The sequence below is a fragment of the Chanodichthys erythropterus genome, chromosome 2, assembly GCF_024489055.1.
Source record: "Chanodichthys erythropterus isolate Z2021 chromosome 2, ASM2448905v1, whole genome shotgun sequence".
In the NCBI taxonomy this organism is placed as follows: Eukaryota; Metazoa; Chordata; class Actinopteri; order Cypriniformes; family Xenocyprididae; genus Chanodichthys; species Chanodichthys erythropterus.
This window is the reverse complement of record NC_090222.1, coordinates 26,022,652-26,040,998: the sequence shown is the minus strand read 5'-3', so window position 1 is coordinate 26,040,998 and position 18,347 is coordinate 26,022,652. Positions and strand designations below refer to the sequence as shown.

Sequence of the window (18,347 nt, the reverse complement as noted above, 5' to 3'; positions counted from 1 at the left end):
CAGTGTATCAGACCGCAAATAAGTCCAAACCTGGCCTAAAATGCAACATTCATTACAAAAACATGTCATTTCTGAACTGAGCGTGTCTGAATAACCAGACGACGATGGTGTTTTCTTGGCACTTCAAAGTGACTTTTTTAAGTGGTGAAAACCTTTATGATCAGAATTTTTTATTTTTTTTTTTTTTTTACATCAAACGCTAATAAACTCTTAAACAGCCTGTAAGTAGTGACCCACTTCAGTCAAGTTCATATTTCCTTAAGAAATCTCACCTCACAGAGTGGAAATAGACTGAATTTACTGTTGGGGTCTAAATGATGCAAAAAAAAAAAAAAAAAAAAAAAAGGCTAAAACTTAAATCTATGTGTGATGTTGTGACCTCTTCAGTCTTTCTTTAAAAAAAGATTATGTTCCCTTCTGTTAACATTAAATAATTAATCTGCTATAGTGACCTCTTCCTATTTTGGAGAACAAAATCTTCTTTAAGCAGATATGTTGTTTAGACACACTGACATGTTCCTGTTTCGCACATTAAGTGCGAATTTTCCTTATTCACACTTGATGACGGCCAACATTTTACTTCACACATCTACTGAAGAGAAGAACTGTGTTGAATACACCATCTCAATTAGTAGAGTTGTGTGCAAAGAATTGAGAAATGGTGTTAGTAGCTCAGAACACACACTATCATGTATGTATCACACAGAGCAGAGGGTGCTCATCTGCTGCACTTTTCCCAGGTCCGTCAGAAGCTGCTTGATGCGGCACTTGAGCTGTGGGAGTCTGGCCAGGGGATCGGGGGGCTCCAATTCCCCTGTGAAGTCCAACCAACTCTCCAGCACTTTACATAGACAGGGAGAAAAAGAATGAAACCTTAACAAAATATCAAGAACATCAAAAAAAAAAAAAAAAAGTGTCTCAAAGAGCTGCTTCTCGGGTGAATTTTCTGGCTGTGGCAATCATTTCATCACTGATCTCTGTTGAAACTGAATGTTTTACATTAGAATAGATTGTTGTTGTTGCAGTTGTTGTCATGTCATGGAGACACAGTGTGTTTGGATGCAAAAGCAAAAATACTTTGTTTGGCCTTCAGAAAATGGATGAAATTAGGAATCAGAGGTTATATTTATTTATAAGGCTGAGCAGTACAACCCAAATGTTTGCTTGTGCACAGCGCATTTTCCAGAGAAGCATACTGGGAGAGTACTGCAGCTATATACAAAGACTACTTACCATACTATGAAATGTTCTGCTCAAATCATGCTTGAGTTGCAAAGTTGGTTTTGATCGACTGGTTTAATTCATCCGCATTTTCAGAAACCAACTCGCACTTGAATCGATACAGTAAAACCAACAACATTTTTAACCGCGTGTTAACAATTGCTTAAAAGCATTGGAAGCAAAAGCCTGCGATTATAGCAAAGGGCGTTACATCTCCGTCACACGCTTGAGGTGTTTGGCCAATCACAACACACTGGGTCAAGCTCACCAGTCAGAACATATTTCAAAAGGAGGGGCTTTGTAGAAATCAGCGCATTTCAGATAGACCGATAATAGAGGAACTGCAAAAATGTACAGTATGTGAAAAATAATGTTTTTTAAACATTAAAGCATGACACCTATTCTATTACACCCAATAAACTAGAGATGCACCGGTCGACCAGCCATAAACTGGAATTGGCCAGTTTTTGCTCCAAACACACAATCAGCAACTGGATGGTTTTTAGTTTTATTTTGGCCAATCTCTACTTCGGACTTGCACACAAACTTAATTGCAATCATTTACCAAAAAGTAACTTGTGTGGAAATATTACAAATCTGCAAACAGGTTGTTAACACAGGCCAGAGACAGGACACGCTGAAGATGGAGGCAAAGATGATAACACAGATGCACCAGAATAGCAAATACTATACCAGGCACAGCAAGCTCATTATTTACGATGCTCGAAATATTGTAAGAAAAATATAAATATTGAATTGGGGGTGGGGATTTATATAAATGAAGGGAACAGACTGTTTTCAGAAAAGTTTCAGTGTCATTTTCTTTTTCCTCTTACCTCCATGTAAAGTGGTGTTTATAAGCACAGCAATGCTTTGTGTTCAGTGATACCCAAAGAAACCACTGCTGTTTCATAAGCACCACCTACTGTCAAGAGAGTGAATTTGCCTTTTCGTTCAGTCTGTCTGCTGTTTTTGTTTTGTGCAGGTGTCTTATGTAGCATAATTTTCACAAATCTTAAGTCAGATCATTCTGTTTTTGCTTTAAATCTTAAAATTAATCTAATTCAAATCAAAAACAACTGCTTACGCTACATGTGTGCAGAATCTTTGTTTGGATCATTATTAAAATGTAGTGGTTGCCTCTAATTTCAAATAACTACAGATGTGTTTTGTTTAAGGCCAGTTTGTCTGTTACAGAGCAAGTAAACAAATACATTTGCTTAAAGAAAAAAGACGCGGAACGTTATTGGAATCGGCCAATTTGCTTGTAAAAAATGAATCAGCCATAAAAAAATCATTTAAACATTTTAAACATGCAGGCTTTTGGAGGGAAAGCCTGATTAGGCCTCAAGGTAGGTAACCAAAAGTTTGCTGGTTAAGTCTTCACAAAGGATGAAACATCAGCCATCACTAATGTGCTCATGAGCACAAACTTTAAGACTTAAAGGTGCCCAAGAATGCTTTTTCACAAGATGTAATATAAGTCTAAGGTGTCTCCTGAATGTGTCTGAAGTTTCAGCTCAAAATACCCCAGAGATTTTTTTAAATTGCCTTTAACTTTAACCACATTTAACAGTACATTAGCAACATGCTAATGAAACATTTAGAAAGACAATTTAAAAAATTTCACTAAAAATATCATGCTATCATGGATCATGTCAGTTATTATTGCTCCATCTGCCATTTTTCGCTGTTGTTCTTGCTGGCTTACCTTGTCTGTGCACAGATCCAGACGTTAATACTGCCTTTCCTTGTCTAATGCCTTGAACATGGGCTGGCATATATGCAAATATTGGGGTCATACATATTAATGATCCCGACTGTTACGTAACAGTTGGTGTTATGTTGAGATCCGAGTGTTTTCCAGAAGTCTTTTAAACAAATGAGATTTACATAAGAAGGAGGAAGCAATGGGGTTTGAAACTCACTGTATGTCTTTTCCATGTACTGAACTCTTGTTATTTAACTATGCCAAGGTAAATTCAAATTTTGATTCTAGGGCACCTTTAAATATATAAGCTAAATAAGCTCATAGTGGCAATCTACGGCGACACCGCAGAAACAAATTCAACCAACCCTGGTCATGTGGCGACAAATAGTGTTTTGACTCAATGGCTTTTCCAATACTTCTCCCCTTACCATCAAGCTCTTTCTCTATGAGGTCCATGCGGCCAGACAGCTGGTTCTGAATGTCCTCTATGTGTGTAAGCAGGTTCATCTGCCACTGCAGGCAGTTCCTGGCTTGTTCCACGGAGCCCAGGCTGCTGTCATTCACACAGCCAGACAGAGCAATGGCACTGCTCACCTACACAAACCATAAACACAGCATTGATTTCAAACTCTGTATCCTTTCACATACTGATCTTGAACCAGATCTGAGTTTTTAATGTCTTTTGGTTACCTCTTCTTCCTTTAGGTTAAACTGAGGGGCTGTTTGTAACCCCTGTTCATCCCTTGCATGTTCAAGGCCTGTACCGGGAGGTTTCTGGTAACTGTGCTCGCTGGTAATATAGGTTTCAGGGTTTGAGTTCTGGTTGAGGTGCTCTTTGAAATGTAGGCAGTCCGGAACCCCACCCATTGGCTGGTCCTCATCAGAGTTCACCCAAGACCGAGCCCACAAGTGTAAACTTGGATTATGCTTGTTCCTGAAAAAAATGTGATAAGTGTATTATTGTTCCCACATCTTTTCGTCTACAGTTTTATATCAGATCAACTTAAAGCCCAACAGCACTTGAAAACAAGCCTGAATTTTTTTTCGCCGGTTTCACAGAAAAGGCTTAGGCTAATCCCAGACTAAAATGCATGTTTGAGCTGTTTTAACTGAAAGTCACTTGCAAGTAACCATGTCTGTGAAACCAGGCCATAAACTTCAAAGCACAACCATTGTTATAATAAATCAATACCCACAAATTCAATAAAAATTAAGGTGAAAAAGGTGAGCTCCACCCATCTTTGCCAGCAATTCCTTTTGATAATTTTTATGGTAATTAAAAACTATTATAAGTGACTCTTACTGTAAAATATCCATCTTCAGCTGAAGGCCATGAAGCAAGTTCTTAACACTGTAAACATCAGCGAGCAGCTGGTGAGTGGACACAATTTTCTTGGCGTTCTGATGCGAGTAGTTCTCTGTAAGGAAGGACAGGCCATACATGTGGCCCTTCTGGAGCCAGTCTTTATCATGGCGGTATTTAGCACTCCACCTCTGACCTGAGAAAAGTAAACATTTCAGTGAAACCCTGGAGTGACTTCAGTTTTATATTTACTAGGGCTGGGTATTGACACAAATTTAACAATTTGATTTTATTTGATTTGATTTAGAATCTCAAGCTTTTGATTCAATTCGATTCGGGTTTCAAATTTGGACAAATATCTGATGGCCTACAGTACGTGGCAAATATTCTTGAAGAATAAAATTCTAAAAAACTACTGCTGTAAACTATACAGGGAGCCCAGTCAGTGGCACATTACTATAACATTAAAGGTTAAAATCAACTGATTTGACTATAAACATTTAGATTACACACAACAAAGTTTTTATAATAGTAACAAAGTTATAAGATTTTTTGAAATATAAACATTTAAATGCTAGTTGTCATAATGTTTAATTTCATGATTATTTTCAACATTTAAATATTGAAGAACAGGTTAAGTATAAAATATAATGACTATGTAATAGTGCATGTATTTAGTGAAATGCTCCTCTCTAAAATTAGTTTTTCTAGCTGATTAACAAGTTTATGGTCAGTGAATGACTTTTCTGAGATAAATGTAACATTACATAACATCGTTTACATTGTTTAAGTCTTTTCGCAGCTGAAACACTGATTGAGCGATTACATGATACATTATAGAGATTTGGTAACACTCTGTCTACACTAGACATGACAATTGTCACGTCACGCTGTGAGCAATACAACGGGGCATCAGTTTACTGTCAGACATTTGTCATGTCACGCTGCTTTTTCTAGTGTAGACAGCATCACTGATTATAATGGTTTCTATTTGCTTTTGTCGCGTCATGCCACTTATGTCTGATGTAACATGGTGTAAGTTGTACTGTATCTTTCAACATACCTTCTGATGTTCATACATGTTCTGTGCTATAACTAATAGTAAAAAACTAGTAGCTTCACTCAAAACCGAGGAACAACAGTGATCTGGCACGCCACATTAAAGAGCACCAAAGTGGTTTTGAAAGTTGAGAGTAACAAAGCACAAAGCTTACTGTGATTTATTGGATGGAAGGCATGCTACAAAATTGTTCATTCATCAACAGCATAGACTAAAGCGGCCATCCTAAATCCCAAGAATCGATAACGGTTCAAATTAAATAAAAATAACAACCGATTAAAAATGAGAAATCAATTAACCCAGCCCTAATATTTACATTAACATTCAAGAAACAGTCATCAGACATTTGTATTAAGCAGAATATATAGGAAGATAAAACTATAAAATCCTGTTGACCCTTTGTGTGTGGTATTATTGCATGGTTGTTACCTGGTGGGTCCCGGCAAATGTAACAGATGTACTGATCTGGGATGCTATCTTCCAAAAGCCCCATACACACACTGTGCTGCCAGCACATACACTCCTCACACTGTACAAAGAGAAATATATTACTAGAAACTATCATTTGCAATTCTACACTACAAACGATTCAGAACAAACAACAAAAAGGTACTCAGAACCATATCAGCACACTTAAGATGTTTCTTGCATGAAACTATCTTTACAAACAGAATGAAAACATATTTTACAGTTCCAGTAGAGCCATTGCTAAAAGTAATCCTACCTGAATCATAAAGCCGTTTTCTTCATCCATCTCACAGATGCAGCGAACAATTTCATCTGCACCAACTTCATCCTCATCCTGGAAGTCCTCCATAGTGATCGAGTCTAGATCCTGGTTATACTCATCTCCACTGAACAGCAAACTTTCAGTGGTCGAGTCTTCCAGGAAGTCAATGTCTGACAGGTCTGAGATAGGGAAAGAAAAAAGGGCATGAAATGAGCCTCAACATCACAGCACAACACTGATATCATATTCATGTTGACTACTATCTATTTTACCTAAAAAACACATAAAATGTAATAGCTGAAAGCTATATCTGTAATGAGACCATTATTGGAAAGTAGCTACAAATGGCTGCAAATCGATGAGAGGACTCACTCTCCCCGGTGAGGTCAACAGACAGTATGGCACGAGGGTATTGAAAGGTGCTGTGCTTGAAGGCACTAGAGGAAGAACGATGTAGTGGGGAAGACGGTCTTTCCAAGTAAGACAACGACATTTCATCCAGGTCTGAGTAACCTTAGCACAAAGATGAGAACAATATCACCCTCTCATTTTATAATGGCAACTCGTTATGGACTGAACAAGATTGCTAGAACTTATGAGGCAATTTAAGACATAAATTATACAAATTAAGGTCACAAGTCATTGTAATTTAAATGTCAGATATAAGAGTTAAAGTACAGAGACCTCTGAACCCAAGGCAAACCTAACTTACAGTGCAATTTTGATTTCTTCTTCTTTTTTTTCTTTTTCTTCTGTTTAATTCGGAAAAGGTCCTTCTCTTTCCTGTCTCTCCTGTCTTTATCCCTCTTTTTCGCTACGGCAGAGAATGAAATAAAATATGAGCACTGGTTTAAGAATGTAAAATTGAGATAAGAAAAAAAAAGTTCAGTAACCTCACCAAACAACTGACATTTATCCTCTAGTTTGAATTTCCGTTCTGTCTTTATACAAAGCCCTGAAGACAAAAACAAGATGAACAGTTAAAAAAAAAAAAAAATGGAAAAAAGGAAGAACTCCATTCATCAGCTTTAAAATCTGCTGAATTATCTCACCATCCAGGTGCTTGTCCTTCTTGAGAATCTTGTCATGGAGGTTATCAAAGGTTGGAGGCGGCAGGGAGACCTCTGTACTGTCTGAACTGACAGAGGCAGAGGAACGTTTCTTCTTACAGAACTTAGCAGGCCTCACACAGCCAGCGCTGTCCATTTGAAGCATGAAGCCCTGAGAGGACAAAGCTAGGACACAAAACGGAAGAACAGAACTCTCTGTAATTCAGTTTAATTGTGTAACTGTAAATTTAATAGCCATTTGATTGAAATGATACGGACAAATAACAACAAGAGAACCTACAGGAAGAAGTAGAGACGGTCCTGCGTCTCTTGTTATCTGGGATATCTGACAAGGTGCTTGTAGGCATGGAAGCAGACGTGGCCCTGGTGCGGCCCACCCTCTCTGGTGAGCAGACCTCGCTGTCCATTTCTTTCTCAGTGTTATGATAGTACTTCAGGTGATAGTCCAGCAGCTTTGCTTTCCTGAATGCTTTAGAGCATCCAGGGACTTTACACTTGAATTTATTATGGTCCAGGTCTATCAGAGACTCATTGGGAGCAGTGGGGTCATCAGACTTCTTGCTGTTTATGACTGAGGAGGAAGAATAAAGTTTAGATTAAATATATATATGAATCGTTCATTTAGCCATTTTTAAAGTGCAGTATCTGAAGTGTGTGGAAGACAGGTGATGATTCATACTTGGCTCTCTGGCATGTTTGTTGGCTTTAGGAGTTCTGGAAGGAACTTTCTGACTTGCAGCTTCACATAAAATTAGAAGATAATAAATAGTTTTTACATATCATAAAATCTAAGCGGCATTACCATCACAGGACTTAAAATCTACCAGTGATATTTTCCAAATATCCTGGTAAGTCACTCTGCTGTTTATTAAAAAACAAAGTGTCCTTTAAAAGGTTCATGAAGTAACATAATAAAGGCATTCAATGCTATGGTTACATGCCCAACTTACCTGTCACTACAGAAGGAGAGTTCCCTTCAAGTGTTGTTTGATTACTGGGCAACATGTCCGTCATCTTGTCCTCCTCAGTGATTGGTGACTGAGCACTGCCAGTGGGAGGAGCTGTGGATGGGCTTCCTGAAACTGGCTTTTGTGAAGAAGCTTCTGTTTTAACTGCAGTACTGCTGTCTTCTTCTAAAGAGAGCATTTTAAAATGAAAGATTTAAACATGTGAAGCATGGACAATTATATAATTTCTTAACAGACAAATCTAGAGCGGCAAAAAAACAGCATGTTCAAAAGTTTGGGGTCTGTATGATATACTCAGCAAGGGCCTATTAAATTGATCAAAAGTGACAGTACAAACATTTATAATTTTACAAGAAGATCATTTTGAACTTTCTATTCATGAAAGAATCCTGATAAAAATATATCCACAAAACTATTAGGCAACAACATTGATAATAAGAAGAAATGTTTCTTGAGCACCATATCAGCATATTAGAATGATTTCTTAAGGATAATGTGACACTGTTGACTGGAGCAATGGCTGCTAAAAATTCAGCTTTGCCAGCCCAAAAATCAATTACATTTTAAAACATAGTAAAACAGAAAATAGTTGTTTAAAATTGTAATAATACTTCATTCTTTTTTTCTGTATTTTTATCAAATAAATGCAGCCTTGGTGGCCATGACACTCATTTCAAAAACATTTTAAAATTCTAACCCACCCCAAAGTTTTGAACATCGTATATTTTTTTAGTGCTTTATTATGTCTTTCACCAGCTTTCTGAGAGACATCTGGGGGAGGAGGTTGAGTAATGGAATCCCTCATGTGTGGTGAAGAAGGGTAAGCCTGGTCAGAGCTTGTCGCTAGACGCTGAGACCGTCTCCTTCTCTGGGGGGAGTTGGGAGGGGCTATGCAGAAACAGACATGCATATTATTGTCACATCCTTATAATATGAAATATCAAGCTTGTTATAATTGCTGACAGTTGACAATATAAAACACTACTGCTCTCTAGCTGACGCACCAGTGTGTGTGCTGTCTGGAAGGGTGTGTGTCGAACTGGATGAAGGACTGGGTTCGGGGGCTGCGGTTGTGTTCTGACTGCTAGAGGTGGACTCTCCTGAGTCGTGTTTAAGTCTTCTTGAGCGAGACTTGGACAGGGATGGGCTAGAGATGGATGCTGGGGTTCTTTGGGCACTGACAGACTGGGGTCTCTCTTCAGCTGGACTCGCCTCTGCACCTGACACTTTCTGAGGGGTGGAGAAGTAAACATGACACAGTGTGTGTACTAAAGTGATCATCACATTGATAACAGTATGTCATTTTCATCAATACCTGCTGAGATGTTACTGGAAGCTCTTTTGTTTCTGCTTTGCATTCAGACTCAGTGTCAGCACATCCTTGATAATTAGAAACAAAAAGCACACATAGAACATCATAATCACTATGCACTGCTGAATCAGTGTCACAGTTTATTTAGGAAATACAGAAGCAATGATTAAAGCATTAACTTCTTTTTTCTTGAAGCTAAGCACAGCAGAACAAACTGTAAGCTGTCAGTCAAATGGACCTAACTTGTGTGATATGCAATTCATCTGCATGCTTTCATTGACTTGCGCAGTCTAATTATCACACTTTAATAGTATTTATAACTCCTAACTTAAACAAGCTGTGTTACTACGAGAAATTATTACTTCAAAATGTAGATCTGTTTGCAGGTTCAAGACACTAACTAAATGAAATACATATAGCTCTCTCACTTTTGCTTAAGTGCCAGCGATTACCCTTTGACAACCCTTGCTCCTCAGGGTTGACATTAGCTAGAAACTATTTCTTGTCAAACTCTAGAAACTAAGCCTTGTTGAGGGTAGTTACTCTGTGTTAATGTTTACCTGCCCCTTTGCTGAGACGGGTCCTTTTACTGCTACACAAGTTGCCTTGTCTTTTGCTCCTCCTCTTTGCTGTAGCTGATTCAAGCTCCTCAACAGCTGGCTTGCTGTCCTCAACAGCCGGCTTACTGTCCTCCTCTTCTGAGTCTAAGTCTGTTGTGTAAAGCAGGAAACAGACATATAATTGATGTGGCTGCTCAAAATGAGTGCTGATTTAAGATCTGGCTCCAACCAAATCAAAAAGGTTTATGAAAGCTATGTAACTGAACACAGATCAGTAGGCAATAACTTCACCATAAAATGTCTAGAAACTAGAACAATTCATTAGGCAAGAAAAGTCCTAACAAATCACATACCAAGTTTCTCTGATTCGCTTTCATCATCATCAACATCATCATCGTCATCATCGTCGTCATCAAGCTCTTCATCCGAACGTTGTTCTCTCCTGTCCTCTCGGTCCTTGTTGCTGTTGGCACTGGTACGTGGTCTGTTCCCTCCTTTATTCTTGGCTGCAGCTGAGGCAGCCTTCACCAGAGCGATCCAGTCCTGCTTGAACACAAACAAATACACTATCAGTCACATCTGACATTGACTGGTCACAAGCAAACCTCTTGCCATGAAAAAAAACCTTTTTAAGCTATTAATAATGTAATAAAGGAAACTAAGAAGGTAGAATAAAGTGATTTAGCATCCCTGAGCTGCCTGACTGGCACAAAGATGCAACTGTAAGCTGTGTGGACCAGCTGATTGTCTTCAAATATTATTCAGGACTGACCCCATGCATTTTACCTTCTGAAACAGAGGAAGAGGTCAAGGAAAATACTATAGAGGGCCACACTGAAATATATAATTAACTATAAAGTATGCTTAGAATTGATTGTCATATGTCATTCAACAGTTATCTAACAGTGTAGCAACATGTCCAAAACCATCTATTAAACTTCAGGAGAACCTATTTGTTAATTAAAAGGAACTGCTGAGGACTGTCTGTGAAAACACTTTAATAAACTTACTTGTCCTTTTGCATCTTCTGGCATGGACTTGATATGGATTCTTTTCACACAGCGAATGACTCCATCATAAAACTGTACAGTGTAAGTGCCTAAAATAAAAAAAAATAACAGCAAATCAGTGCGTCTTTATACATCTATTATTATACATATACAAATTGAGTCTTTTGATTTGACTCAAATAAACATTATTGTGTAAAGACATTACTGTAGAGGCATTCAGTTAAATCCTATGGTTTCTAAAATAGCATTTGAGAACAGTTTTAGATGCATTTGGGGAAAATCATTACAGTCACACTAATCCAAAGAATGCCAGATTCATTTTAATTTAATCATATAATCAAATTTAACTCCATTTTGTATTGCATTTTGACAGAAGTATGTTTCTGCCTAGATGGGGCAGCAATTTGACCTTACCTTCCTTGTTGATACTTTCAATCTTGGCAGGGTAGTAGCGGCAATCTGTCCATCGGGCAAGCACCTCCTCACCATCTCTCAACTCCTAAAGATGAAATAAAAACAGAATAGACGTGCAATTATTTACAGTCAACACAACCAATATAAACTAAACCAAGCCTGTACTGAAGATATGGGATGTGCTGTGATCATAAAAGTGAATGGTTAGAGCAGAACAAACTGTGATGGACACACCGAAACCTCTGATTATTTCATGTATTACCTGCCAAGCTGATTACAGTATTTAAGCAACCACACAGATACTAGTTACAATCCAATTCAAGAAAACCAGAGAAGCCTCAACTGTATTTACAGATTCTTAATTATAATTTAGCTCTAATAATTTGTTTTTAATGTTTATACTTCAGAAAGGAAAGCTTTCTCTAAATATGACACCATTCAAAAGTTTGGGTTGTTGTTAAAAAATCTTTCAAATAAATGCTGTTCTTTTGAACTTTCTATAGAATCATAAAAAAAATTCCCTGGGTTTCCATAAAAATATTAACTGTTTTTAACATAAAAAAATAAATTATTCTTGAGCACTGCATCAGCATATTAGAATGATCTCTGAAGAATCATGTGACACTGAAGATTGCATGAATGGCTGCTAAAAATTCAGCTCAACTACATTTTAAAAGTATATTAAAATAGAAAAGTTATTTTAAATTGTAATATTTCACAGTATGACTGTTTTTACTTTATTTTAATCAAATAAATATAGCCTCAGTCTGCATAAGAGACTTCTTTCAAAAACTTTTTCAAAATCTTACAAACCTCAAACTTTTGAATGGTAGTGTAAGCCTCTTTAAATACAAGTCACAAAGGCCTGTTTTATTATTTAAATGGATGATTGTTTGTGGCCCAACAAAACATTAAAAGGTTTTGTCTATGTAGATGGAGGAAAAACCCAAACAATGATGGGACAAGCAGTTGAGAGAGCCAGATCAAGGTAGATGGGCAATTGAGGTATGTACTTGTCTCTGCTGAGGTAAGTCTTTTTGGTCCTCTGTGCTCTCTGTACTTCCAGGAAGCTCACGAAGGCGAGATGCTCTCATCTCGCTGAGTCTCTCCTGGCAGAAATGTTTGTAAGACAAGAATTAATCAATCACTCATCTCATTAACAAATGAGATTTTCTTTTATTTCATTTGAGTGGCTGAAAACTTAAATAATGTTTATTTAGCTGCTGGAAAACCCTGCATTTCTCATGCTTGCCAAGTCATCCTAGACCGTTCAAACCATAAACATATCTGAAAAAAGGAAGTACTGCAAACATACAGACACCTCCTCTTCTTTGAGACCCTCTTTGCGGAGTGCCGGTCTCTCTAATGGCCGAAGTCTGTTGCTGTCCCAGAGAATCCATTCGTCGTACCTATGGCTCCAGCGATCAAAATGCACAAGCATCTTTCCCTCATCATAATCAATCTTCTCGATACGTGAAGGGTACCTGTGAAGAAACCATTCAACATGGATCATTGATAGATAACTTGAAAAACAACAAATCACTGAACACACTTAAAACTTTAATAACGGTCCATTCAAGAGCTTTTGAATATGAAAAACTATTCTTAAAGACAGTGACTAATGTTTCAGTTTTTTTACTCTTACTTGTTTTAAATGAGACAAAAATATTAATCATATGAGTATTTAAAAACTGTAACACTCCTCTTACACAAGTATAAAATATATTCCCTTCTTATATGAAAGACGTTGTTTATATTGTGAAACATTTGTTATCATGGAAAATACTTAGTTACTATAACTACATTTTTAGTACTAGACTTTTAGAGCTATTTAATTTTTTCACCCATTTATTTATTTACTTTATTATTCACTCATTTATTTGATCTATTTCAGCCCCCTGGGAATCCCCAGACCCCAGTTTGAAAAGCCCTGTTCTAACATTAATAACACGCTAGCGGCAGTTACTGTAAATGGACTTTCAAAAATTAATTTGTACCATTTTTGCAGGTAGTCCTGGGCCTCAACCCTGGCCCCAACCTCAAAAGTGATCCCTGGTCGATTTGGAGGTTTCTTGCTCATATTGAGTGCACTCTTACCAGGTCTTCCTCAAGACACAAATGCTCTTTGACGGACCTATAACATAAAGAAATGGTTTATGAGTCTATGTACATAAATCAGCTGAACTATATTACATGGACAAACGCTTGACATATTCTTTGTACTAACTTTATATCAAAAAAGGCAAATCTTTCAATCTTAAATCATGCATTGCATTTGCATGGGTAGTATTTGTAAATGTATCAATAAACATGCACGGTTTCATGTAAGCTGGCTAAAGAAAATATGCTCAACTATTTTACCAGCTTGCAAAATGTACCCTAAATCAGGCCTTTGATTACAATACTGTACTCTGGTACACTTAAATCAGGGATATTTTCCAAACGTTTGCACACTTTAACGTGTCACGAAATAGCATCACATCCAAACAACAGAAATCAAGCAAATATATCAAAGTTTTTCAGGCTGGACAGTAGCTAACTGAGCTAACCAGCTACAATACTACACTCCATTTATGACAGTCTGGCGCACAAATTAAATCGCTATGTTAAAAAAGATCGTTACCCTGTACGGAAAACGGAACCCCCTAAAAGATCTGGATACAAATTTAAGACTTAAGAGTGAAAAAATTAAACAAAATAAGAGGGTAACTGACTATTTAACCTAGCTCGCTAATGCTAGGTATTGGCTAACGAGCTCCATACATTTTCTGCTGCCTGAATATAATTGTCAAGTTTTTCCCTTGAAGAACTACAAAACCCGTGAGAATAAATATAAAACCTCAAATTTTTAAAGATGAAACTTTAAGTCAAACCTCTCATTGTCCAGTTAGCACAGCAGAACTAGCCAAGCAGCTAATGCTGTACCAGCTGACTAGCTAAACCGTTCCGAGGGGATAAAACTATGTGCAAAAAAGAGAAAAAAATGACAGGCCAGTTTTTATCTTTGTTAAAACGACTCGAAGAATGACAGTTGTTTTCAGACGTCCGCTATATCGTGACATATACATTTACCTTTGCAAATTCATTGAGATAATAGCAATTAATTCCTATACTGTATTGTGATCATTCAAGCTCAGTTACTTTTACCCAAACTGAACGTGCGCGCGCACGCACACGACGCACAAAATGCCTGAAGGCACGCGCATCGCAGAGTGACACGTGACTGATATTCTCAGACGCTTTGTTTTGTTTTAAATGAGACAGAACCCTTTAACTTCGGCTAAAAAAATCGATCACCTCTGTTGTAGCGTCAAATGTCGTTTTTTTGTGTTAGATCTTTTTTGTTGTGACTACTCTGAATCAAAGTATCCACATGAATTGAAAGGGAGCCATGAATTTTTAAAGGGATCATGAATTGAGAAATTAACTTTTCCTTGAGATTTTGATATATAAGAGGTCATCCTACAATAATAATATTCTGTTTCAGAACTGAAAACTTCCTTGTTAGTCCAATAAAAGCTTTTACTGACATCAGGCCCAGTGAACAACTGATCCACGCTGCCTTCCGCAAATCGCCTACCTTAGTGCAACGGTAGCCAACTTCACGTTGTTTGTCTTTTTAGAATGAAAATAAACTTATTTAAATGGTGATTAAATTATAGAAAGCGATCATAGAACGCTCCCTTTACAATCGCTGGAGCTGTCAATCAAACAGCGTGAGTTTATCAGTGACTATCTTCTGGACTCCCCCCAAAACTCCCATTTTATTCAACAAATCTCTTACATCAAGTTTGCACTGTTAGTTATGATGAAAGCATTCAATAATGTGCAGAAATTGAGTTGCAATGATGAGATCACTGCTTTCATGCGCTCAACAGCATGTCTGTGATCGGCTACGATGTTCATCACTGCAGCCTTTCATGCCAAGATCTAAATATAATGCCATAGGTCTAAATGTAATGCTTTTCACAATTAGTTAACCTTGAGAGCTGTAATAGTAAAAATGTGCTAAAAGTTTTCAGTAGCTCCTCACTGCAGGATACAAGATCAAGGATCCAGATCCACAGGGTGGAGACGGGTACGTTTAGGGATATGTAAACTGGGAGGAGTTGGATCAAGGGGGTGGAGATGGGTTAGTTTAGGGATCAGGGGGTGGAGACAGTGGCATAGCGGACGTGCACACAGGGCACGCACTGCAGGCGGGGCCCCTCGTGTTGGGGGCCCCTGCGATAACCAGGGTTGCGTCAACAGACGATGATCTTGTATCGACGATAGCCAGAGATATTGTCAAAAGCATCAAATATTGTCAATAAAAAGATTTGGCATTTCCAATTGATGTAGGTCTGTTACAGTCTTCTAGTCTATTATTATTACTATTGGGTTAGGCTTCTTTTATTATTAAATTAATATTATAATACATTTTCCCTGCGATAATTTCATAGCGCATCACCGCACTGACGTGTTGTCAGGATAATAAAAGATTAGGCTATTAGCTCCTCTTTTTAAAAACTTTTTTTAGGTATATTATCAATTGTGTGTTGACGTCAAATTGACAAAAAAAAAATGTATGTCAATTTGATGTTTTTTTTCGACATCAATTGGACATCAGTGTGTGGACGTCAAATTGACGTCAAAAAATTGACGCACAGGCAATAACGTCAGCCGCGCGTTCTTAAGTGATACACACACCCGCGCGGGCGCTTCCTCTCTCACTTGTCTCATTCGCTCCGATTCCCGCAGGTTTCACGCTCACACAAAAGCGCGCACAATACTGATTTATATTAGTGGAGCGATCAAGTCACGATCAGTCTCAAACAGAGACAGAAGTCAAACAGAGTCATATTTCACGAGTTCACACTTACAAATAATCAGATAGTAAATAGTATGCGTGTTTGGCGTGCTGTGCGAGGAGAGGGCTCCAAGCTCAGTATTTAACCCGAACCCAGAGTAGCCTACACCCCCGTATTCTGGTTAGGAAAGCAACCAAGCAAGTGTGAGGAGACGGGGTGGTGGATGGATGCTGTAAAACTGTCGAGGAATATAGGTGAGTCGACTGTGTTTATATATATGCTTTCACTCATGCTGATTGGGTAGATACGTTGATTACTGACTGCCAGAGCCGTTGAATGTTTTGGATCGTTAAATAGCTAAGAAAGAGAACGCATGTTGTGTAGTCATAAACTCATAAACTCTTAAGGGGACAGCAGTCCAATATTCCTGCTGCTGTCTGTCATGTTATTTAAAGAACAAAAGACAAAGAAAATCACTTTCTGCTCTTAACTGAATGCGTTTTATAACTTTAATGGTAAGAATGAATCTGTATTCAATATTTAAAATAAAGAATACAGAAATTAGGGTAACCAATGTAACCAATGTTGATTACTTTAATTTCTGTAGTATTTCTTACCTGAATAAAAACCTACTTAACCTGAAAAACTTTCATAGCTCTCTATTCTACTGCATTTATTTGTGTTGTTGTTTGCAACTTTTTTTTTTTATTTGTTCTTATTTTATTACTGAGTTTTACTTTTTTTATTAAAATAAAACTTTGCATTGAAGAAAGGTAGAATTTTGTTTGTATATGCTGTCAATTATAGGAATTGGCAAAAATTTCGGAATTGGCAAAAATAGGTATCGGCAGATCACACTATCAAAAAATTGGAAATCGGAATCGACCAAGAAAATTGCAATCGGTGCATCTCTAGTTCCAATGAAAGCCACAGCAGAACTGCGACTCATATCGATGTTTTGTGAACGAATCTGTGGCTGTGAAAAAACCATGAGAGTCAATGATTCAATTACACTTTCAAAAATACCGCCACTTGCTTCGTTACTGATGAATGAATGACTCATTGACTCACTCATTAAGACAGTGACTTACCGCCACCTACTGGTGGTTTTAGTTTAATATTTAAAAGTATCACTAACATCATTGCTTATTTCTCTTTTGGACATTTTTATTTAAAACTATTATTTTTTTTAAAGGTAAAAAAAAAAACACTTTAATGCACAATCAGTTTAAGGGAGAAAATATTGCCCCTTAATGGAAAAGGTGTGACTGCAGCAGTCTAAGTGGAAGAGAGGGGTACGCAGAAGAATGTTAAATGCATCAGGGGGGTACATGACTGTAAAATGTTTGGGAACCACAGCTGAAGTGAATTTAAAAACAAGCAGGCAGCTAATATGCACACTTAATTATTAGTTTATTAATCGCAAATCATCGTCATTGCAAAAACACCTGTGTTGCTTGTTATTTTTTTACATTTTCCATTGGTAGCACAAAATGTGATTGTTACACTATAATAAAAAAGTCGGAAAATGTGAAGTTGCACTTCAGCTTTATGTGACTTTAGTGAAATTGCTATACCTAAAGTAAATAAAATGGCCTTATTTGATCCTAGAGTGTTGCTACTCTGCACATGCTTTTTGATCATTAAATAATAATGCAAAATGATCTTGGAATAGAAGATATGCTGTCTCTCGTATCACATAAATTATCAACAGTTATGTATGTGGTCTTAAAGAGGATTCTTTTTTTTCTGTCTCTGTCTTGACTGTCTCATTTGGACTCAGTCTTGTCTTGGACTTGGACTTGTCTTGGACTTGTCTTGGACTCGACAAAGGTGGACTTGACTACAGTCCTATCTATTAGCTATGAATTAATCATTTTAAAGCCATAACAACTTGGGATGCACTGATACCGATACCAAGCTCATGTACTTGTACTTGTACTCGTAAAAATACCCCCAATACCAAAGACCGATACCTGTGACGTAACTGACAGAATTTTCTGTGCAGAGACACCGGCAGCAGCAGAAACGATGTCAGCCTCAGGGGTGTGGAAATACTTTAATGATAACAACACACACATTGCAAACTGCATGCTTTCAATCACAATTTGTTATAGATTAGTGAAGACATTGAAGACATTGTTGTCAAAATGCCCACCATGTGGAGTATCTCACGTAAATACTGTTGTTATGGCTTT

The 18,347-nt window shown here is 37.5% G+C and overlaps 1 protein-coding gene across 4 annotated transcripts; it reads right to left on the bottom strand.

Moving 5' to 3' along the window:
- Positions 1–321: 321 nt before the first annotated feature.
- Positions 322–14,513, bottom strand: phf20l1 (PHD finger protein 20 like 1). Of its 4 annotated transcripts, XM_067406659.1 has the most exons (25): positions 14,432–14,500; positions 14,233–14,319; positions 13,357–13,493; positions 12,675–12,843; positions 12,373–12,468; positions 11,360–11,444; positions 10,946–11,034; positions 10,289–10,481; positions 9,936–10,085; positions 9,379–9,443; positions 9,068–9,293; positions 8,817–8,951; positions 8,046–8,228; positions 7,775–7,834; positions 7,376–7,666; positions 7,078–7,260; positions 6,924–6,980; positions 6,738–6,839; positions 6,398–6,538; positions 6,020–6,204; positions 5,725–5,824; positions 4,236–4,431; positions 3,623–3,866; positions 3,361–3,526; positions 322–841 (listed from the first exon to the last, which is right to left on the bottom strand). In XM_067406659.1, the coding sequence occupies exons 3-25, from the start codon at positions 13,437–13,439 to the stop codon at positions 699–701; spliced, it is 3,342 nt and encodes a 1,113-aa protein (XP_067262760.1). In that variant the 5' UTR covers positions 13,440–13,493; positions 14,233–14,319; positions 14,432–14,500; the 3' UTR covers positions 322–698. The 4 variants fall into 4 exon arrangements, with proteins under 4 accessions (XP_067262760.1, XP_067262751.1, XP_067262768.1 ...); XM_067406650.1 differs by lacking the exon at positions 14,233–14,319 and having other exon boundaries at positions 14,432–14,513; XM_067406667.1 differs by lacking the exon at positions 14,233–14,319 and having other exon boundaries at positions 10,289–10,478; positions 14,432–14,513.
- Positions 14,514–18,347: the final 3,834 nt, after the last annotated feature.